The 24,084-nt window shown below is 40.0% G+C and overlaps 1 protein-coding gene across 5 annotated transcripts in view; it reads right to left on the bottom strand.

Moving 5' to 3' along the window:
• The window catches only part of Abca9 (ATP binding cassette subfamily A member 9), an 84,416-nt gene that overhangs the window by 9,378 nt on the left and 50,954 nt on the right, over positions 1 to 24,084 (bottom strand). For all 5 annotated transcript variants that reach the window (XM_087909836.1, XM_048446105.3, XM_048446104.3 and 2 more), the window contains 10 exons: positions 22,721 to 22,894; positions 19,812 to 19,925; positions 11,053 to 11,172; positions 9,561 to 9,629; positions 8,028 to 8,119; positions 6,435 to 6,555; positions 5,247 to 5,364; positions 4,251 to 4,342; positions 1,003 to 1,163; positions 161 to 236 (listed from right to left, as the gene is read on the bottom strand). In XM_087909836.1, coding sequence (XP_087765962.1) covers positions 161 to 236; positions 1,003 to 1,163; positions 4,251 to 4,342; positions 5,247 to 5,364; positions 6,435 to 6,555; positions 8,028 to 8,119; positions 9,561 to 9,629; positions 11,053 to 11,172; positions 19,812 to 19,925; positions 22,721 to 22,894 — 1,137 coding nt within the window. The remainder of the gene's footprint in view (positions 1 to 160; positions 237 to 1,002; positions 1,164 to 4,250; positions 4,343 to 5,246; positions 5,365 to 6,434; positions 6,556 to 8,027; positions 8,120 to 9,560; positions 9,630 to 11,052; positions 11,173 to 19,811; positions 19,926 to 22,720; positions 22,895 to 24,084) is intronic.

Here is a 24,084-nt window from a genome sequence, read left to right as displayed (position 1 = left end):
CCCTCAGATTAAAAAAATCCTAAATTCGCGACTGTGTGGAGTTTTCCTCTGAGCCCTGCCTGCAGCCCAGAGGCTGGTTCTTTGGGGCTGCAGTAGGACAGCCTGTCTGTCATCAGCCAACAGGTTGCAGAGTGGGATACTGAGCCCTCCCTGTACCTACCTTTCTCTTCACTCCCTCTGATAGGGTCTTCACTGGAGCCTTCAACTGGTCCTGCAGTTTGAGGGCATTCACCAGTCTGAGAAAAACAGCGAGTCACTCTTCATTAGGCATGAGCAGGAAGGAATGCAGCAAGCAAACATAAACAATACTACAATAGTAAAAAGTTTAAAAGTCATCAGAATGGTCACAACTTTGATATCACTCGGGCTACTACTACTGTTTAGCTATAGTTTGCACACCAAGGGTTTGTGCACTTATTCCTAGCTGGCGATGTTAGGAAACAGCGTGGACCCTTAAAACCTATAGAGAGGAGGGAAAGCCTAGAACAACAGGGCTCTGTTTTCAGAAGGGCTATAGAGTCTTTATCTCTCTCTGGCTTCCTGTCTGACCGTATCCTCTCCCACTCATAAACAATCCTGTACTGATCTCAATGCTATTTGGCCCCACTAGCATCTTGATCGAGGCTGACATCTCAAAATTTCACCTCCAAAACTGAGTTAAATGGATAAATCTCTTTTCCTCAAATGTAGTCAGGCCCATGGATTCCATTACAGTAACATGAAGCTGGTTAATACTGATATGTTATAGCCCATTTTGCTCAATGCATTCATATTGCATTTCCTATTCCATATGAAAAAAAATTGGTAAACTTTCTCTCTAGGCTTAAAGTAAGAGAAAGTAACAATAGTGAACTGGATTCCCAGCTCACACGCCAGTTTGGGGTGACCAAGTCTCCCATAAACACGTGGTCCCTAGCTAGAAGTCCCCTCTTTAATTTAGTGTGAACAATATTAATAATATGCCACCCTCCTAAGCAGGGAGTGAATGGCTTCTCCACGTACCGTGTAATAGCGACCGAGGCATCCTTTTTCTTCAGCCCTTTCACAGCGGCGTACACCTCCAGGTGCTCCTTCACTGTCAGGACGGGCCACAGCACGTTCTCCTGAGGACAGTACCCCAAGAAGCCGAGGGTGGAACCTTCACTGCACCCTTTCAAAAATACCTACACAGAAGAAAACCTTTCTCAGGTTCTGTTCAACTGTGTGTGTGTGTGTGTGTGTGTGTGTGTGTGTGTAAGTGATACTAAATGATGTTTTCTTCATGCACCTGGGTACTAAGAGCCTAACAGTAAAAAATACAACTGCTTCAACAGGAAAAATCAGTTTTCTCCAGGAATGAGATGCTGCAAATTTTGTCTAAACCTAAGTGGTCATAAGTGGTCAGGTTTGGACACATACATATTCATGTGAGCAACACTATTTTATATATATTATATATATGTAATATATATTATAAGCACATATATATTATACATCTATCTATCTAATTACATATATTTGTGGACGTACATGTAGCAACGATAATTAAAGAAGAGATCATGAGTTTGAGAGGTAGGGCTGGAACATGGGAGAAGTTGGAGAGGTAAAAGGGGCAAGAATGATGTACATACTCGTGTGTGAAGTTCACACAAAAAAAATCATGAAATGTTTAGAGTTTGAAGTGGGATTCCCTGCTGTATGCTGTGAATATCATTGGTTGATAAAGAAACTGTCCTGAGCCCCTGATAGGGCAGGACTTAGCTTGGCAGGGAAACTAAACTGAATGCTGGGAGCAAGGAGGCAGAGTCAGGAAGAAGCCATGGAGCTACCGCCAGAGACAGACATGCTGAGACTTTGCTGGTAGACCATAACCTCGTGGTGATGCACAGATTAATGGAGATTGGTTAAATTAAGATGTAAGAGTTAGCCAATAAGAAGCTACAGCTAACAGGCCAAGCAGTGATTTAATTAATACAGTTTCTGTGTGATTATTTTGGGACTGAGCAGTCAGGAACAAACAAGTGACCTCCTCCAACAAGAGCTGAGTAATCATTTAGTTCTGGGGAAGTGATGAATCTCTCAGTAATTTAAAGGCAAATATTCCACGCTATTATATCTTAGTATCATAGTTTAGATTTTATGACTAAACCCACCACCACAGTCGAAGTTAAGATTATTTAGTTGGTGACTTATTACTTGGGTTCCTTCACTGATCCATTGTTCACAGCAATGGATACATGGTAAGTGTTCTGTTCCCCAGAGGTTTTCAGTGAAGAGAAGTCCTCTTCTCAGGGTACATATCATACTATCTAGAGACACAGAGGGTTACTTGTCACAACTGTATTCGTTTCTGTACTGGAAAGGGTACTACTGGCATCTAGTGGGTAAAAACCATAGTTGCTGGTAAATAGTCTATACACAATATTTATTCAGCCCACAATGCCAATAGTTCTAAAGTCGAGCAATCCTGAAGCAACTAATACAGAAAAAAATCCTTTAGCAATGTATCTACTACTTGAGAACCAATAAAACCAATAAAATGATGATATTTATTATTCTGATGAGCCTAGCACTGTGCTGTGCATGATAGCTAGTGTGTACTCAGTGATCCTATGTATCTGAACCTAAGCATTTAATAGATCTTAAGTTATGTTATCCTCAAAAGTTCCTGGAGTTAGCTGTATCCCTATTAGATATGTGAACCTAATGCATTCAAGAGTTAAGAAGTTTGCACAAGGGTCACAGAAGGTAAACTTGGGGACTGAAACTAGGATTGACTTTTAGAACCTAAGGCCTTGACCTTGATTCTCTGTTACTATCTCTCTGGTACAAAAGAAGAAGAAGAAAAACAAATTAACTTGGCTTTGAAGAACTTGCATTCTAGAGAGAAACCAGAAAATAAATAAGTGGGGTGATGACAGCCTCTGCTTAATGCTTTCATGAAATTATATGTATCTAATATAGAAATTCATAAAGTAGTAAATAAATAAATAAATTAGGCACTCAAAAGTTCTTTGAGCAAGTGAGATTTAGAGCAATAGGAAGGGGATAGCCAAGCTTCTGGAGATTGCTGTATCCACTGGGAACTCAAACCTGCATATCCTACAGTGAGAAGAGCAAGGGCCAATCCAAGAGGCAGAGAGAGAGAGAAAGGCAGTTGGTGCAACCCACACCATGTTAAGCCATCTGCAGCCATGATAGAAATTAGACCACTACAGTAAGAGTTTGTATTGGCACAGTCCACACTGTGCGAAGCTGTCTGCAGCCATGGTAGCGTATGGACCACTACGGTAAGAGTTTGTAATCAGGAGAGTGGCATGCTTTTGTTTGCATTTTCAAAGGACTGCTCCAGTAGCTGCATCAGGCAAGAGTGGAAATAATAGGCCAGTTCATGAAATAGCTCTAGCGTCAGTACCATGTACAACAATCCTTCATTAACCTTCCCTCTGCTCTTAACCTCAGATCACAGGGCAACAGCATGTTCCTCTGAAGCCGTGACTCTGGTTTCTGTCCAGCATTTATCTCATTTGGCCTAGAAAAGTGCAATTTATATACAATCTAGGGTTTGATCTGAGACTGTGGACAACTGGGTTGCTTGTCTCTAAAAGCTGTCATCTTAGGGATTGAGATTTCCCACCCAGCTCGAGGGTGGTGCTTTGAGAACGTCAGTACGACTCCAATAGCCTCTGACACTGCCAGCATTTCCCCTGCCACTGGAGACATCATCCACCCTCTGGCCAGATTTATCTCAGTTATGATCAGAAAGTGTTGCTGATTGTCTTCTTTGCTCAGACATCCGTGGCCTCTGGCTACACAAGAGGCAAGTAGCCTTTAATTACATCAAGGAAGCAGAGAATAGTTACTAAATATAGGGCTTCTTGACTGTAACCACATTACCAAGGCTTGCTTGGGTTTTAACAGAGGTCTTTAGTATAATGCTGGGCAAGAAAGCTCAGTTTACCAAGTTCTTGGGATAAATAACAAAGCAATGATGTCTTCATGAAGGTATTCATGAGTTTGTGTATGTATGTTTATGGTGTATATAAAGTATTTTTCATTAATATTCTCTACTCAAGGGCACTGTACTGATAAGATTAGCCCTTCTTAAAAACTACTTTTTGTATCAAGTAGAAAGAACTTAATCATCTTCAATGCATATCACTATAATTGATTAAGGACAAACTATGTATTTTTAGATTGACATGAATAATCACTGCAAAATGCTCCTTCTAGCCAACATTATGGAACATATTTCTTTGTGCATTACTGACCTGCCCTGCAGATGGTTTTGTGTCTCCGGTTATCATACTAATTGTTGTACTTTTACCAGCTCCATTGTGTCCTAAGAGCCCCAGAACTTCACCTGAAAGAAACGGGAATACTCAAGAACAGGCAAATACTTTCACAAAATAAAACTAAATACAATTTGTGGACTCTCTGTGTAGAGAAGTACTACACAAAATGTATTATGCTCTCTCTCTCTCTCTCTCTCTCTCTCTCTCTCTCTCTCTCTCACACACACACACACACACACACACACGATGTCATTACTAGTTTCATCATACAGGGGAGAAATCTGAGTCTTAAAGAATGCAGATAACTTGCTGAAGATAGGTTGCTAAGAGACCAAGTTGGAATTTCGAAGAGCGCTTGTTGCAGCCACGTCCACAGCAAGCACTACTTTCCTTCTCCAGACAGGTTCTTCCTACGCAGTTCCGATGGCCCTGGAACTCATGTAGACTTGAGTTCTACATGCCTTGAACTTAATACAATATTCTTGCTTTAGACTCCCAAGTTCTGGCATTATAGGCATGAATTGTTATGCCTAGTTATCATAAACTATTTGTTAAGAATGAAATAGGCACTACTGTGACTCAGTTAATCCTATGTATTATGAAAGATTTCAATTTATCCCTATGCCAGGGCTTAGAATGTATCTCATTGGTAGAATGTTTGCATAGCATTCATGAGGCCCTGGATTTATCCTCAATACTAAAAAAAAAATCATTTGAAATACTTAATAACTAAATTAAATCTGTACTATCCCTTTGACCTCTTGCAGTGGGTTTTAAAGAGAAAGGCTGTAACACTCTCTTCCTTTGCAAAGGAAACCCGTTATTACTAAAACAGTTATAATAACTCCTGGTGAGCCAGCTGCCTTTCAGTGCTCACCAACAGAGGATTCCAGTCTCACACTCATTGCCCCTTAGAAAGACCCAGGCTTCAGTGCCCACAACAGCTCTACTGACAGAACTGTGGTTCCCAACCTTTTTTAACACAGAAGGAGACGTTCCTTGTGGCGATCTTTTTCTTTGTTTTGGAGAAGCATTTTTTCTTTTTGCCTGCATACTCCTTCCGCAGACAGCTAGCAATGATGGCCGGCTTCTGTAAAGAGAGGTGAGCATTAGTGTAGTAGTCTCATTTGCGACCGAGAGACTTCTTCACACCCCTTCCACCAGGGCTTTCCTTGCATAGAATCATGAGTGAAACCACTCCTGATACAAGCTGCTGTTTTCAAGTGGATTCTGCCAAGTTCCTCTGTGGACATTTGCTTTGCAGTGCCGTGTGTGATTTGTGCTTGCTATTCTGCAGAGAACTGGAATGGGGCCACTCGCATAAAAAGTGATTTAACACACACAAACATACACACAGAGAGAGAAATAGGCACACACACACATAAATACCTACAAACACACAGACACAGGCACAGAAACATTCACACACAGAGACATAAACACACACACACATAAACAGGTACATACATATACAAATACACATACAGAGAAACAGGCACACAGACACACAGAGAAACAGGCATACACACATAAATACACACAAGCACACACAGACACAGATGCTGGAACTTGAGAACTCTCTTCTGAATTGTTTGCAACTAGCTTAACTTGGATTATAAAACTTATAAAAGTTGGGGCTGGAGAGATGCTCAGTGGTTAAAAGCACTTGCTGCACTTGCAGAGTTCTTGAGTTTGGTTTCTGATCCCCATACAAGGTGGCTCAGAACTGCCTGTAACTCCAGTTCTAGGGAAATCTGATGCCCTGATTTGACTATTAGCATTTGTGGGCTATGTAAAATGATGTCCATATATACACTCAGGCAATACATGTACACATAAAATACAAAACAGTTCTTTCAAAGAAACTCATTAAGGTCTTCAGTTTTCTAATGTTTGACTATATGTATCAAACTATGACTCTGAAAAACAAATTAATAAATTACTGTGTTGTGGTGTGTGTATGTGTGTGTGTGTGTGTGTGTTCCCTATGCTTTTATAGCTCATGGGCACTACATACCTTCTGACATCATGTAATAAACAGACGAGCAGAAGAGCCCTCCTCCCCCACCAGACTTTTAAGAGAATTAAGATTGGAATGTTTCTCGCCAAGCTGGCAGAATTGTTTGCGGAAGAAAGGAAGGTTGTTTTTATGAGCACCACCTCGTTCATCTGTAGCGCAGTCACAGCACCTGCTGTTCTCATTCTTTCCGCCTGAACATCTTCATCCTCTTCTCCGGGTTCTTCTGGGTTTGGGAAAGCATTACAGCTTCTTGGGGAAATTCTGAAACCCAAACAGCAGGCTAAACTTATCCGTTGTTGAAATCGATGGACTGGACTCCTTTTATACGCTAATGTGTACCTTTCAAATACCTTCATTCTTTCTACCAATGAGTCAAACGATTCTTCTCCTATCCAGTCTTGCTAGTTACATAAATATAGTTCTCATAATCATTAATGACATTTCCCCCTTCAATTTGCAAAGCAGCACACCTTCACTGTCAGGGATGGGAAGGCATCTTTCCTTGAGGAAAAAGATCTCTAGAATGAAGTTGGGGTATGTTTTATGACTTTCAAGTTTAATAACAAAGGACCAGAGCCCTTGAAATTAGGAACATAGCCCAGTCAGTCCAGGATGCCTGATCAGCATCCCAATGTCCACTCAGTTACCTGGAGTGCTATCTCTTAAGAATGTGTCAGTCAGACCTTCCTGCTGCTGTCAAACAAGACCTTTAATCAATTATAACAGAGTTGGCTGATTCTTAACCCCTCAGGTCATCTTAATTACTATTGGTTGGTTTCCCTAAAGCATGTTGTCATCTAGTCACTTTTTTTTTCTAAAAATTTTTAATCAAATGTAGATTTGAGTTTGACTTTTATTTTATGGAAAAAGCTAGGTGTGTATAGTGGTTTGAATGAGAATGTCCTTTATAGACCTAGATACTTGAATGCTTAGTCATCAGGTAGTGAAACTGTTTTGGTAGGACTAGGAGGCGTGGTCTGGCTAGAGTAGCTGTATCACTAGGGTAGGCTTTATGTCTCAAAAACCCAAGCCAAGTTCAGTCTCCCTCTCTATGTCTCTGCCTGCTGCCTGTGCATTAGGATGTAAGCATCTCAATTAGTGCCCCAGCACCACACCCATATGCTTCCCACCTTGTTCATCATGTACTAAACCTCTAAATCTTTAAGTAAAGCCTCCAATCAGGTGCTTTCTTTTTATAAGAGTTGCCTTAGTTATTGTGTCTCTTCAAAGAAACAGAATAGTAACTAAGTGTGCAAAATGCACTCACATGGTCAGTTGCTCATTCAACTATTTTCAATACTTTCCCCATACTTCCCTATTTCAGTGTCTTCCAATATCCAGCTTCACTTTTATTTCCTGCTATCCTCCAACACAAGCCTTTAAATGTGTCCCAGCTCTCTCCTCAAGTCTATGGGGAAGGGCCTGCATCCTGACTTTCAACCATTGACTTATTGCTCAATGTATTTCCCTCTTGGACTGCCAACATATATCCAATTGCTTATCTGTATTTGTCCATTCTTTTAAAGATACCACCTCTTGTATATGACTCCAGTGTCAGGGTCTTGTGTATGCTAATGTCACCTTTCCTGCTATTATAATTTTGCCAATAACTCAGGCCCTTAAAAACAATCATCAGTTGTTTCCCCCACCTCGACTAATTAATTTAGGCATGTTAAAATGTCTAAAGAATGAAAATTAAATGAGACATAAAATTCTATTTGAATGCTTTCAACCTGAACACAGGGTCCATTCTCAGCGATTTCTTCCTGGAGTACCTTTCCAGACAGCGCAGAACAAAAAAGAAAAGGAGAAAATGGAAGTAAGGCTAGGGACAGAGAAAGAAAGACAAAATTAGCTTCATCATAATAAAACCAATTGCTTTCATATGGGAGTTAATTTAATGAGACTGATCATCTATAAAATGAGGTTTGATAACATTCTCACAAACCTGAACACAATCTATTTGATATTGTCTGAAGCTGCCAAAGTTAGCACTTTTGTTACTCAATAAAAGGACTAATATGAACATAATAATAGTAGGCCAGGGAGAAAGTGCAGTTCATAAAGACGCTTGTCGCCAAGGCTGATGACCTAAGTTCAGTACCCAGGACCCATATGGTGGAAGGGAAAATGACTCCCACAAGGTGTTCTCTGACTTCCACATGCATGCCATAGCATGCACTCTCCCCCAAGCAAATAGAAAAATAAATAAATATAAAAATGCCAACACAGTAGTAATGAGTGAATACAAGTCCTACTAATGCTGTTCAGAGTTGTCATCAAATGATCACGGTCATGTTGCATATGTGTGGTGTGTGTGTCACTTCTTATGCCCAAAATGTCCACATAATTTTTTAATTTGTTGAAACTCAAAGAAACATTTAAAATGTACAAATGTGATGGAGGAGGGTTAACTGTCTATGTGTTACTTTCATTGGTTAATAAAGAAACTGCCTTGGCTTTTGATAGGACAGCAGCTTAGGTAGGTGGAGTAGACAGAACAGAATGCTGGGAGGAAGAAGGCAGTGACGCAGATGCCATGACTCTCCTCTCCAAGACAGCCACATGTTAGAATCGTCCTGGGAAGCCACCACCTCGTGGTGCTACACAGATTATTAGAAATGGGTTAGATCAATATGTAAGAGTTAGCCAATAAGAGGCTACAGATAATTGGCCAAGCAATGTTTAAATGAATACAGTTTCCGTGTAATTATTTCGGATAAAGCTAGCCAGGAGCCAGGTGGCGGGACACAGCCCGCCGCTCCCTCTACACAAATGCTGTCCTGTGTTGTGGAGGTCCTGAAGGTTTGGTCTGTGGGTCAAGCCCCTGCATGTGCTTCAGCAGGTTGCAAATGGGGTGAATGTTAGGACACACCAAGTCATAACCCTGGTTCTGGGCCTGGGCAGCTGCTGGGTCCTCGTGAGGACCCAGCATCAACAGTGTCATTGAAACCAGAGGGCTCCAAGCAGACCAATGACTCTTTGCAATGAATACTTTCAAGTAAAGATACATGAATAAAGGGGTTTACTACGTGACTTAATGTGTCACATTGCAGCTTCCACAACAAGATTTCTAATCTCCCCCTTTTTTCTCTCTTAAATTTTGTTTTATATTGGGGGAGGCAGAGCGTAGGTGAGAAGGGACTGGGAAATGGATGAGATCAAGATGAACACCGTAAAGGACAGAGGATAAATAAAGAGAAAGTAAGAAAATGTACAAATGTGTCTCCTAGTGCAAAACCATTAAAAAGGAAATGCCATCTTACTATGAGCAATGCCAGAAACACAACTTGAGATTCTGAGGCTCCTATGTAATCCATAGAGTCATAAGAAATCTGCAAAATGAGAAGACATGTTGACATGAATGCTCCTATTCATAATTCATCCTTTCTACAATGAATCTATGTAACCTGGGTACTGGGTGGAGTCTGTTTCTGACTATGGTAGTTTGTTCTTGTTCCTCAGTGTTTCCATGAACTTGAGCTTGTCCCCAGACCAGGAGGCAGGATATTGTTCTGTGCCACACCGGGAGTGAGCAAGACTGTGGACAGTGCAGGCAGGGCCCTGAAGACACAGGCAAGCCTTTCTGAAGCTAACCCTCTCTGTGAGCTTTATTTGTAAGATCACAAACAGAATATCACCACATTCATGCATTTTCTTCTGGTATCAAAATGCTAATCCTGCCTCAAACATGTCACACACAGGCAATGACTGTCGACAGCAACCTCTCCACTTGTACACTCATGCTGATGGTTTTCACCCGGCTTTTCAGAGTTTACTCCCTGGATAATGTTCCTCTCCATTACTATGAGAAATTTCCTATTTCACATCAGCGCAGTATGACATTGCTTAGGAAAAAAATGAATTAAAAACATTGGCCATCTTCCTGATTCACCTGTTCGTCACTTCTGCTATCTTGACAGAAAATGCATAGGCATACTTGCCGAGAGACGCCGCCAGCGCTTGCTCGCCTAACAGTCTCTACCAGGCTCATTTGGTAAAGCTGATGCTTCCGTCAAAACGGACACCGCTAATGTCACCAGTGACCTTCATGTCCTTAGACAGAATTGTCTTTTCCCAGTATCCTTCTGGACTGTTCAGTAGCAGTCGGTGGCTTAATCGGTCTTTACGTATAGAAACATTCCTATTTCACCCCTGGAAACGGCCACTTAGCTGCGTGGGCGAGGGGATGTGGTGGTCTGAAGTCAGCCATTTCTCTGGCTCCTATTCACTCTCACTGATTTACTCACACTTCCTCTCTCCAAACCTCTAAAGTTTGGAGTTCAAGGTCAAGTGCTGGCTCTCTTTTTAGTTGAACTTCTATCTGCTGTGTAAGCTATATTACTAAGTTATACTGTTGTTACCAACACCCATAAACTGATAAATCTCAGGTATCTCGGTCTCCCCATAGGCTAGACTCCAGATCAATATATGCAACTTGGCTGTTGTGTGCTCCTTTTCACATAATACATCCTACTGTGAACAGAAGAGGAGCTTTCCTTTTGACTTATAGGGCTCCTAGGAATGAAGACTGTGAAATGCTTCTAGTCTGGAGTTGCCTTGGGCTTCATGAACCAGGGCAGGACTTAACAGGGAGTGCGGCTGTGCCCTTTGTACGTTCTATAGAAATCACTTCCTGGGAATCACAGCTTCAAACACTGCATGCCAGGAGCTGACTTGCCCTGTGTTTCTCATCCTCGAGACTTCCTTCGCTGGCTTTACACTTGAAGATGGTAGGAGAAGAAGAAGACGACTTACCTCAGAAAAAATGAATAGAGAGCCAACCAGCGTGAAGGGTGGAATTAAAAGGGTGCCGAATAGGAGCCCTAGAAATCCGTACGCATTTATCTGAGTAGCAACTAAAGAGAAGATGGTGACCTGAAATGAAAGCACAGTCTGGTGTCACTGAAGTGTAGTGATATGAACTACAGCTTATTTTCAAAGAGAACAGGAATTCATCTCATCAGTGTTCCTATTATAGATTTCTGCCTCATGCAATAGAGCAATGCCAATGTACTTTCCCCTTTGTGTTACAAGCTAAGTCATAATTTTATTGGAAGGCATTTGTTGTTAGGAGCCGCTTGTTGATTCCTGGCTGCTCAGTCCCGAAATAATCACACAGAAACTATATTATTCAAACCACTGCTTGGCCCATTAGCTCTAGCTTCTTATTGGCTAACTCTTACATCTTAATTTAACCCATCTCCATTAATCTGTGTATCATCATGACTTTGTGGCCTACCAGCAAAGTTTTAACACGTCTGTTTCCAGTGGTGGCTGCATGGTTTCTCTCTGACTCTGCCGTCTTTCTCCCAGCGTTCAGTTTAATTTTCCCAGCTTACCTAAGTTCTGCCCTATCAACAGGCCAAGGCAGTTTCTTTATTCCCAAATTGTATTCAAAGCATACAGAGGGAAATCCCACATCAGGCATTGCTTTTCAAACAGTATGTATAAAAAGCAGATTTTGATGATGGCATTTTTTGGTTATTCTCTTCTATGCATTTTTTTTTACTTCTACATAAATCTTGGATATATTTCTAAGTCTAAGGATACTGGCTATTAATTTTCATAGCTGGATATTTTCTTGATTGAATATGTAAGAATTTATAATTTTGTCTTCAAATTTTGAGGCGGGGAGGAGGTGGAAATTTTTAATAAATAAATAAATAAATTTTAAAAAAGAAAAAAAAACAAAAAAAACCAAAATTTTGTTATTGGATTTTTTTGATTATATTAATTGTGGTATATATTAATATTTTCCATATTGATGCTTTCAGTGTTAGAGATTAAAATCTTTTTATTAAGTTTCCCATTCCTATTATTATTTTATGTGTACAGGATTTTATTTTTGCCTACACGTACGTCTGCATACTATGTGAATGCCTAGTACTTGGGGAGGCCAAAAGAGGATGTTGGATTCCCTGGGATAAAAGTTATAGACATCTGTGAGCCACCATGTAAGTCCTCTGGAAGAGAAGTCAACACTTTTAACCATTTGTCCATATGTCCACCTCCCACAAATAAAAATCTTCTTGGGCAATTAAAAATCAGCAGTTGTCTAAAATATTTTCAAAAAGTTTGTGACAATCTGTTCCTCTAAAAGCCATGAGTGGAGTGTGCATGATGCCATGCCTCAGTCACTCAAGGTGTTCTAGTTAACTCTTGTAGCTATCACTGTCCAACTGCCAACACCAAATGAGTAATTCATAATCTTAACATTTAATATGGGATTTGCCATTGGCATCTCACATCTGTGCTCTTGAATCCATGTTTGTTTTTTATCGGGCATGTTTCAGAAACCATGTGATGTTTCCTCAACATATGTGATTTCCACATTTATTTTGATAGTTGCTAATACTCTATCAACATTGCATTCTAGAGTCAGTCATTGTTGGTTATTGTTCATTATTATTCTTTTTGAAATATTTAGATATTTTTACTCTTTGCAAGCTACCATACATTTATACACTGTACACTGATCATATGCATCCAACACTACCTTCTCCTCCTTCTAGTACCATACTCAATGTCTGGCTCCGTGTCCTCATTATTATTATTATTATTATTATTATTCTTTTAAGTTTCTTCCAAGCCAGACAAGTTTAATTAAACCCAGAGCTCAGGATGCAGAGGCAGGCAGATCTCTGTGAATTTGAGGCCAGCCTGATCTACAGAGTGATTTCCAGGACAGCAAATGCTACACAGAGAAACTCTATCTCGAAAAACCATAAAAAGAAGACAAGTTCTTGTAGGCTGGCTTTACTGTCTTTTTTATCTAGAATACTATCCTTTGTCTAAGTAGATATAACAAGAATTTTCATAGACATGCACACATGTGCACATGTATACATGCATAGGTCTCTTCCCATCTGCACACACACACACGCACACACATGCACATACACACACAGGTACACATGTAGTACAGCATTACTCATGTAAAGCAAGTACTTTATCTCTAAGCTACAGACCCATTAATATTATCTTTCCCAATTTTAAAATCATTTTCCAAAAAGAACAATACTCTTTATGTTTTTTTTAACCTGTCTAAGGATTTAAATATGTTATCTCTTTTTCAAAATTTTATTTAATCTCCAGGGACATTTTGTATGAGAGTTTATTATTATTGCTGTACCATCTATAGGTCTTGTTAAAGTTATAATAACGTGTATTTACCATTATTGTATTATACAAAACAGGTCATTTCCATAAAAGTTCTCCAGGCTTACCTACACATCTTTCTACATCCAAAATTCTTGACACCAACTAAACTTTTTATTATTTTCATAGTTTTTCTGGAATACCATGTAATTAAAATCATGATATGTAGAGGCACAACCTGGCAGGAGGCAGTTCCTGTGTTTCAATAGCCTGCCTGAGGACAGGTAGGCCCTGTGTCAACTCAGCGACATTCCTGGCCAGCAAGGGGCATTGATCCTCTAGCAGACATCCATCAGAGGGGTGAGTTTGCTCCTGGCCTGTGGCAGAAGCCCAGCAAGGAGAAGTTCAGACTTTCCCCAACCCCCTTGACTCCCTGGTCACCCTGCAGGGGTGGCTCCACCCTGCTAAGCTCTCCCGCCTCCTATCCCAGCTTTCACCCAGGTACACCTTCCTCTATTCCTCCCTTCCCCCTGGGGCCATAAAATTTCCCCAGCTCAGCTGCCTTGGGAGCTGGGCCTGGGCTGTAAGTGCAACCCGGCAGGAGGCAGTTCCTGTGTTTCAATAGCCTGCCTGAGGAAAGGTAGGCCTTCTGTCAGTGAAGCCCCTGTCCAACAAGGGAACCTGACCTGGTATCAGAAGATCCAATAGAGAGCATTTGAAGGAAGAGATGGGCAGATGCCAAGGCAAGAACTCCTCCAACAATCTGAAAAACAACATGAAAACACCAGATCCAAGCGATCCTACAATAGAAGGACTTGAACACCTTAATCCAGAAGAAGTGGAAAAAAAGTGCCATTATGAAAGCAATAGAGTTCCTTAAACAGGATATGAATAACTCCCTTAAAGAACTGGATAAGAAGTATAACACAAAGTTTGAAGAAATGAATAGAGAAATGGATGAGAAGTATAACAAAAAGTTTTAAAGATGAGTAAATCCATAAATGATACCCTGGGAAACCAAGAAAAAACGATCAAACAGGTAATGGAAACAGTTCAAGAATTGAAAACTGAAATGGAGGCAATGAAGAAAACACAAACCGAGGGCCGACTGGATATGGAAAATCTAGGTCAACGAACAGAGTCTACAGAATCAAGCATAACCAAGAGAATACAAGAGATAGAAGAATGAATCTCAGATTCTGAAGATACCATAGAGAAAATAAACGCTCTGATCAAAGAAAATGGCAAATCCAACAAATTCTCATCACAAAACGTTCAAGAAATCTGGGACACAATTAAAAAAACCAAATCTAAGAATAATAGGGATTGAAGAAGGAGAAGAATTGCAGATCAAAGGCCAAGAAAATATATTCAACAACATTATAGAAGAAAACTTTCCCAACCAAAGGAATGATATTCCTATGAAGATTCAAGAAGCATGTAGAACACCAAATAGACTTGATAAAAAAAAATCCCCTCGCCATATAATAATCAAAACACAAACATACAGATTAAAGAAAGACTATTAAGAGCTGCAAAGGAAAAAGGTCAAGTAACTTATAAAGGTAAACCTATCAGACTTACACCGGACTTCTCTATGGAAACCATGAAAGCCAGAAGGTCCAGGATAGAGGTACTGCAGAAACTAAGAGACCATGGATGCAAACCCAGACTATTATACCCAGCCAAGCTATCATTCACTATCAATGGAGAAAACAAAATATTCCAGGATAAGAACAAATTTAAACAATTCGTAGCCACAAACCCAGCCTTACAGAAAGTAATAGAAGGAAAATCGCAACCTAAGGAATCCAACATTGCCAACACTGCCTACAATAACTCAGACATCTAGCGACCCTTCACGAGCTTAACTCAAAGAAGGGACACATACAAACTCTATTAAACAAACAAACAAAAAATAATAATAACCAGAGTCAACAACCACTGGTCATTAATATCACTTAATATTAATGGACTCAATTCACCTATAAAAAGGCACAGACTAAGAGATTGGATACGAAAACAGGATCCAACATTCTGCTGTTTACAAGAAACACCCCTCAACAACAAAGACAGACATCTACTCAGAGTTAAGGGTTGGGAAAAGGTTTTTCAAGCAAACGGACCTAAGAAACAAGCAGGTGTGGTCATTCTAATTTCCAACAAAATTGACTTCAAACTAAAATCAATCAGAAGAGATGGAGACAGACATTTTATACTCATGACAGGAACAATTCATCAGGAGGAAGTCTCAATCCTGAATATCTATGCCCCAATATAAAAGCACCCACTTATGTAAAAGAAAAACTTTTAGAACTCGAGGCAGTCATCAAACCACACACACTAATAGTAGGAGACTTCAATACACCTCTCTCACCAATGGACAGGTCAATCAGACAGAAACCAAACAGAGAAATAAGAGAATTAATAGAGGTAATGAATCAAATGGACTTAACAGATATCTATAGAACATTCCACCCAAATAGGAAAGAATATACCTTCTTCTCTGCAGCTCATGGAACCTTCTTGAAAATTGACCACATACTCGGTAACAAAGCAAACTTCTACAGATACAAAAAAATATTAGTAACCACCTGTGTCTTGTCAGATCACCATGGAATAAAGTTAGAATTCAATAACAATTCTAACACCAGAAAGCCTACAAACTCATGGAAGTTGAACAGTCAACTACTGAATCACCCCTGGGTCAAGGGAGAAATAAAGAAAGAAATTAAAGTCTTCCTTGAATTTAACGAAAATAAAGACACAACATACTCAAACCTATGGGACACAATGAAACAGTGCTAAGAGGAAAGTTCATAGCACTAAGTGCCCAATTAAAGAAAATGGAGAAAGCACACATTGGAGACTTAACAGCACACCTGAAAGCTCTAGAAAAAAAAGAAGCAGACTCAACCAGGAGGAGTAGAAGACTGGAAATAATCAAACTGAGGGCTGAAATCAACAAAACACAGAAAACAATCCAAAGAATCAACGAAACAAAAAGTTGGTTCTTGGGGAAAATCAATAAGATTGACAAACCCCTAGCCAAACTAATCAAACGGCAGAGAGAGAACATTCAAATTAATAAGATCAGAAGTGAAAAGGGGGACATAACAACAGACACAGAGGAAATTCAGAGAATCATTAGATCCTACTACGAAAGCTTATATGCCACAAAGTTGGAAAATGTACAAGAAATGTACTGGTTTTTAGATAAGTACCATTTACCAAAGTTAAATCAAGACCAGGTGAACAATCTAAATAGACCTGTTAGTCATGAAGAATTAGAAGCTGTTATTAAAAACCTCCCGACCAAAAAAAAGCCCAGGACCAGATGGTTTCAATGCAGAATTCTATCAGAACTTCCAAGGAGTGCTAATACCTATACTTCTTAATGTATTTCACAATATAGAAACAGAAGAGTCATTGCCAAATTCTTTTTATGAAGCTACAGTTACCCTGATACCAAAACCACATAAAGATACAACCAAGAAAGAGAATTACAGGCCAATATCACGCATGAACATCGACGCAAAAATTCTCAACAAAATCCTGGCAAACCGAATCCAAGAACACATTAGAAAAATTATCCATTATGATCAAGTAGGCTTCATCCCAGAGATGCAGGGTTGGTTCAACATACGCAAATCTATCAATGTAATCCATCATATAAATAAACTGAAAGAAAAAAAAACCATATGATTATTTCATTAGATGCTGAAAAAGCATTTGACAAAATTCAACACCCATTTATGATAAAGGTATTGAAGAGATTGTGGATACAAGGATCATTCCTAAATATAATAAAAGCTATTTACAGCAAGCCGACAGCTAGCATCAAACTGAATGGAAAGAAACTCAAAGCCATTCCATTGAAATCAGGAACACGTAAAGGCTGTCCACTCTCCCCATTCTTCTTCAATATAGTGCTTGAAGTTCTAGCAATAGCAATACGACAACATAAGGGGATCAAGGGGATTCGAATTGGAAAGGAAGAAGTTAAACTCTCGTTATTTGCAGATGATATGATAGTGTACATAAGCGACCCCAAAAACTCTACCAAAGAACTCCTACAGCTCATAAACACCTTTAGTAATGTGACAGGGTACAAGATCAACTCCAAAAAATCAGTTGCCCTCCTATACACAAAGGATAAAAAAGCAGGGAGGGAAATCAGAGAAACTTCACCTTTCACGATAGCCACAAATAGCATAAAATATCTTGAGATAACTCTAACCAAGGAAGTGAAAGACCTATTTGACAAGAACTTTAAGTCTTAAAGAAAGAAATTGAAGAGGATACCAGAAAATGGAAAGATCTCCCCTATTCTTGGATTGGGAGAATCAACATAGTAAAAATGGCAATTCTACCAAAAGCAATCTATAGATTCAATGGAAATAGAAAATGCTTTACTGAGTGAGGTAACCCAGACACAAAAAGAGGAATATGGCATGTACTCACTCATAAGTGGATTCTAGCCATAATTAAAGGTCTTTGAGCCGATTAGTCGTGATCCTAGAGAAGCTAAATAAGAAGATGAACCTGAAGAAAATCATGTAGTTATCCTCCTGGATATTGGAAGTAGCCAAGAGTGCCAGGCAACCTTGGATGCACGGGGGGGGGGCGGAGGGACGGAAGGGGAGAGGGTTAGAGAGAGGGGAGTAGGGGAGGATTGGGGAAAGCTTGGGGGATTGGGATGGGGGGAGGGAGAAAGGATGGATATGGGAGCAGGGAAGTATATATCTCAACTAAGGGAGCCATTTTAGGGTTTACAAGAGACTTGATTCTTGAGGGGTTCTCAGGTCCAAGGAGAGATCCCCAGATTGTTCCCTGGACAGCAGAGGAGAGGGTGCCTGAACTGGCCTTGGCCCATAACCATACTGATGAATATTTTGGCGATGGATGGAGATAGAGACAGAGACCCACATTGGAGCACTGGACTGAGCCCCCAAGATCCAAATGAGGAGCAGAATGGGAGAGAACATGAACAAGAAAAGCAGGACCATGAGGAGAGTGTTCACCCACTGATACAAGGGGACTGATCTAATGAGAGCTCACCAAGGCCAGCTGGACTGGGACTGAATGAGCACGTGATCAAACCGGATTCTCTGAATGTGGCTGGCACGGGGACTGCCTGAGAAGCCATTGATAATGGCACTGGGACTTGTTTCCTCTGCATGTACTGGCTTTTTGGGATCCTAGTCTGTTTGGATGCTCATCTTCCTAGACCTGGAGGGAGGGGGGAGGAACTTGAACTTCCCACAGGGCAGGAAACCCTGACTGCTCTTAGGGATGGAGAGGGAGGAGGAGAGGGAGTGGGGGGAGTGGGAGGGTGTTGGGAGGAGGGGCGGAAGTGGAAACTTTTATAAATTAATAAAAAAAAGAAAGCAAAAAAAAAATCATGATATGTAGCATTTTCATGTTGTCTTTAAATTTATTTCTTGTCTTTCCAGGGGTTGATAGCTTACTTCTTGTTAGAACCAAATAAAATTATATCACATAGATATACTTTCATTTATTTAATCATTATCATCTTGATATATTTTTGTTAGCTTTATATTTGGGCAATTATTTATAAAGATGTTATAAACACTGGTAAAATTATTGTGTGTACCGAAGAGTTTTATTTGGCTTTTGTTTTGAAGAAACTGCATAAGAAATAAATCCCTTGAGTTCATGTTGCTGTAAACAACTCATTTACAAAATATATCAAGGCAAGTATATAAAAATGCCTAAGAATTCTACTGCTAGGTTTGTATCCCCAAATACATATATGCATGTATACAAATGTGCCAAGTATACACAACACGGACTTCCTGTCAGTATTATTAATAATAGCTCCAAACAGGAAGTCATTTGGTAGACATCAGCAATGGATAAATCAATTGATGGATATATCTATCAATGGTATAATATAGCAACGGAAAGAAATGAATGGCTGTGAGGTAGAAATCTCTTTCTCCCAGATACCTCAAGCTCTGTAGACATACACCCCCACATACAGTTCAATTTCCATAGATTTATCATTATCTTAGAGCAGTTAAGATTTTGTAAAAAGAATTATTAATTTGCCATTCTGCTTAGTGCAATGATATGGTCCTTGAGGCTGGGGAGGCTTAGTGTTTAAGAGCTCCTGCTGCCCTTCAAGGGGACCCAGGTTCATTTCTCAGGCATACGTGGCCTCTCATAACCATCTCTAACTCCAGTTCCAAGGGATCTGATGTCCTCTTCTGAACTCCACAGGGACAGGCACACATGTGCTACACATACATACAAGTAGGCAAAGCACACATATGCGTAACAGAAAATAATGAAGTCCAAAACAGATTTTAACTAAAATAAAATACATGTTCCTAGATTTATTCAAGAAAGTTAAAAATAAAACAAGAAGGAAACATCACAGGCATACTTACAGTCAAGAAGAAAAGTGACCAAACACCACTATTTTTTCTACCATTACGAAAAATGAATGAAATTATATATGTCAAGAAAACAAGAGATGATGCATATCCAATACTGCACAGGGTCTGAAAACAGAAACATTCAGGTTACAAAGGTGACTACCACTTCGGAGAGTATTCATAATTACTCCTCAACTCTTCAAAATAACAGCAGAGGCAATTTGAAATTCTTTGGTTTAACAATTATAATATGGTGGGGGAGGCTAGGCAGGAAGAGGGGGAATGAAAAGACCCCCTGCTGCCATTTCCTTTCCAGGCATCATTTGAGACATGAGTACCTAAATGTCTGCTTCCTCTCAAACGAATGGCCTAACTGATGACTGCTAATACCTGGTACATAAGGAATTTTGAAAATATAAGAGTAGACAAATTTAATTAATTTAAATGTGCTCAAATGGAACATTTATAAACTGCTTGTGATGAATTTTTGAGTATTAGTCTTCTATGGCTTGATAAACCAGTGTGAAGAACCTTCTATTGGTAGTACATGGATACAACCGGTCATGATGATGGTAACTACATGATACAACTATCATGATGATGGTAGTACATCAATACAACCGGTCAAAGTGCAGAGTGTAAGAGATTGCAGAACGCTTAGTCCTAAACAAGACATAAACACCACTAAACACCACATAACACTACATAAACAGTCCTAAACACCACTCACCTCTCCCCACCAGCTCAGAGGTCACTGCAGAAGAGGGAGGAGGTGACATGAATGTAAGAGCCTGAGGTGGTAAATGACCAAAAGAAACATCTGGACACAGCAGGACAGCTGCCCCTGTGAACTCATGCACCAGACCTTGCAGGCTCAAGCCAGACCAAATCTCAGTATGGAGAGAAAGGTTAGACCTACAATTCCACTCCAAGCCATGGAGCTACTGGCAAGTATTAGCTATGGAGAGGTGGTGTTTTCTAAGAATGTAGCCACTGGCAAATTGTATAATCTCCAGTTGAAGACCATACTTGTCAGACTACTTGGGCAGCATGGGTTGGTCTGGAAAGATTTTTTTTAAAGGAAGTAAGACTTGAAACCAGAGTAGTAGCCATGATGGCTTCATGTCAAAGCAGGAGCCATATTGCTGCTCAGTACCCATACCCTACAAGAATAGGTTTCTAGGGAAAAGGGGTGTACTGGGAGAGAGGAGACAAAAAGAGGAGTCAGGAGAAACTGTGGTTGGTATGTAAAATAAATAAATCAATTAAAATAAGCAAATAAATGTAAGAGGGAATAAGTTTCTGTTTTCTAAACCTGATGCACCTTGCAAAACTTGTCTTTGAACCTACACTGAACTCGTGACCACATGATGCATGACTATCCCTTGCCTTGTAAAATGTGTTTTCAGGATACCTTTATCTACCCCCATGGCCACTAACCTCAAGTCAGTAGAGCTTGAGACTCAATCTCAGGGTCATGGGTTCGAGCCCCACATTGGGCACCAATTTGTTGTAAAAGCCCGCTTGTTTGTCTTTGGCTGCTCAGCCCCAAAATAACCACACAAAAACTGCATTAATTCACCATGAGGCTGTGGCCCATCAGCAAAATTTCAGCGTGTCTGTCGCTGGGGGAGACTGCTTGGCTTCTCTCTGACTCCGCCTCCTTTCTCCTAACATACAATTATGTTTTCCCCACCTTGCTCTGTTCTACCCTATGAGACCAAGCCAGTTTCTTTATTAACCAATGGTATCCACACCATACAGAGGGGAACCCCACATCAAATAACTCTCTACTTACATGATGCATATTCTTACTTTTGTTCTTGTGTTTTTCACTGTCTTTTTCCTAACAGCCCCTGTGAACACCTTGTAACTGTTTTCTTTTAACCTTACGGCTTCCCCCATAAAAAGGGACCTCAAAAAGCTAGCCCAGGGCTGCTCTCTAAAATTCTGACTTAGGGAGAGACACACGGCTGGCCAGTCCTGGGTGTACCTTTAAAATAAAGTTTGGTGTCTTTGGTTAGTTGTGGAAGTGTTTTTTTCCCTCACATATCTGAGATCCACAAAGGTTGGGCAGGTGAACTGGGGAGGAGTTGAGGGACAGGGGTACACATACGATCAAGCTATGCATGAAACTCTCAAAGAACTACCTTAAGATAAACTGTTTCTGTCCTTTCGGGAGACAATAGTAGTCCCAGGGACGCTTGGAACCAGCTGCTAGGTTCATGGCAGGGGCTTCAAAATGGCCCAACATTAAAGGGCACAGTGACCATATAAGATGGTGTCTGTTAGTCGTTCTTTGTCCAAGGTTAATACAATAGAAAGGCAAGCCAATTAATTACCAGTGCTGTTAGTTACTGCCTCTTCTTATTGTTTTCAGATCCTGAGACCTCAGACTCCAGAGCACTGTCAGCTCACCACAGGACTAAGTCAAATAATATTGATAACAATGTGCAATAGTTCCCACTCTGTTGATCCAAAAGTGTGGAGAGCTGTTTTGGGGCTGATTTTGTGCCAAAACCCCTATCAGCCTGGAAAAGGACAGTTTTTTGCGTTCTATCAGTGAAAATGCCTATCTTGTTCTTTCTCTTTTCACAGAGTTCTACTTTTTCTCCAAGGCATATCTCCTTGTTTGTACTCTACCAAAGTCTAACTCCCTCACTTTTGTTCCAGTGCCCCTCTCTTCTTGGCAGTTAGTTGATGATATTTCAAGCTTGTATGTCCTGGGATTGTCTCTTTTGAACCTTAATAAATTGTTCTCAAGTTCCTTTCTAAGTACATTTTTAAATTCTTTTATCAATGGTACCCAGACAGAACCTGCAAAGGGGACTCTGTGGTCCTAGTGACAACATTTGTGGGAAAAGATGCTCCAATAAAACTTTATTCCAAAATGTAAGGGTTTCTAAATTTTTACCACTTACCTGAATTAACAGGTTTTCAATTATAAATATAATCTCCTCCTGGCTGAAAACATATTCCATTATTTGCATGAGAAGGAGAATCGAAAAGTACAGGGGAATGTCCACCAGAGCCTGTCCACACCAGTAGGCAGAAGGGTATAGGCCTGAGATCCACAGTTGGGAAAGAACTTTTCTCTGATAAAAAAACAAAAAACAAAAACAAAACCCAGAAAGATCATTATAAAATTCTAAAAAGCTGAGACAAGAGTAACTGTAAATATATAATTAGGGCAACTAGTTTTACTATATACCTTTATAGTTATTGCTTTTGTTTTGCAAATGACATTGCCATTTGCCACAGCCACACCCTAGAGGAAGTGGTAATATTTCAAAATGAGACAGATAAATGATTGACTCAATTTCCATAAGGGTATTTATCTAGGACTTGAACATTTTTTAATACTATCAAGAATATTGATGTTAATAGATCTTTATCCAACACTTTCCATGTTTAATTTTCTTTGGATAAAAATTGATAAACTGTTGGGCATGGCTCTTGGATTGGCAGCTATTGGATTCTGTGCTTGGCTACTTTGAGCAGGGACAGTACCTCTAGTCCCAGGGAATTGGCACAATTTAGTGACCTCTGTGGGCACCAGATGCACGTGATACATAGCACACATGCAGACAAACACTCCTACACTCAAAATAATTCGTAAGGAATAGGAGAATGAAAACTGACCCATTGTTCATTGAAATACGAAGTGATAGACTAGGTATAATTTAGAGGAAAAAATAATCCTATTTTTAATAGTGTTCATTCCTAGGGAGAAAAAAACAGTTAACCAATGTGAAAAGCCCTGTGATTTTAAGTGCCATTTAAATATTTCTTAAATGAGTTCACATGGCAATGATGGGTAATCAATTCTGACTTACTCACTGGGGGGTGGCTTGGTCTGAAATAATTTTGGGGCTGAGATATGAATAACAAGAAGTCTTCTGTAAAAAGAACAGGGTAAAGGAGCAGGCAATGGGTCTCAGAGAATGATCAAGTGATATTTGATAATGGTAAGTGTGAAAGCCATGTTGAAAAGTGTGATGAGCAAAGGGAAATATGCAGAAAGAAAGAAAGAGGAGAACTGGACAGAAGCTGAATAGTGCACGGCTCTGACGGGCAATGCAAAAAATTAAGACAATCCTAGCTGCAAGGAGAAGTTAACCAGATACTGCTGTTTGAACTTCTGAATGCTCTTTCTGGTTGGGTGGAAGGATTCACTGCAAGTAAGGATGCCAACAGGTAGCTACTGCAGTGGTCCCGGCAGGAAGAGTAATGATACAGACTAGGATATAAACAGTGACAGTAAGAAAGTGATACATTTGACCAA

This window comes from Myodes glareolus, chromosome 9 (genome assembly GCF_982192425.1).
Source record: "Myodes glareolus chromosome 9, mMyoGla1.1, whole genome shotgun sequence".
Taxonomy (NCBI): Eukaryota; Metazoa; Chordata; class Mammalia; order Rodentia; family Cricetidae; genus Myodes; species Myodes glareolus.
Note: the sequence above shows the minus strand (reverse complement) of the source record. Positions and strands in the feature narration are given on the sequence as shown.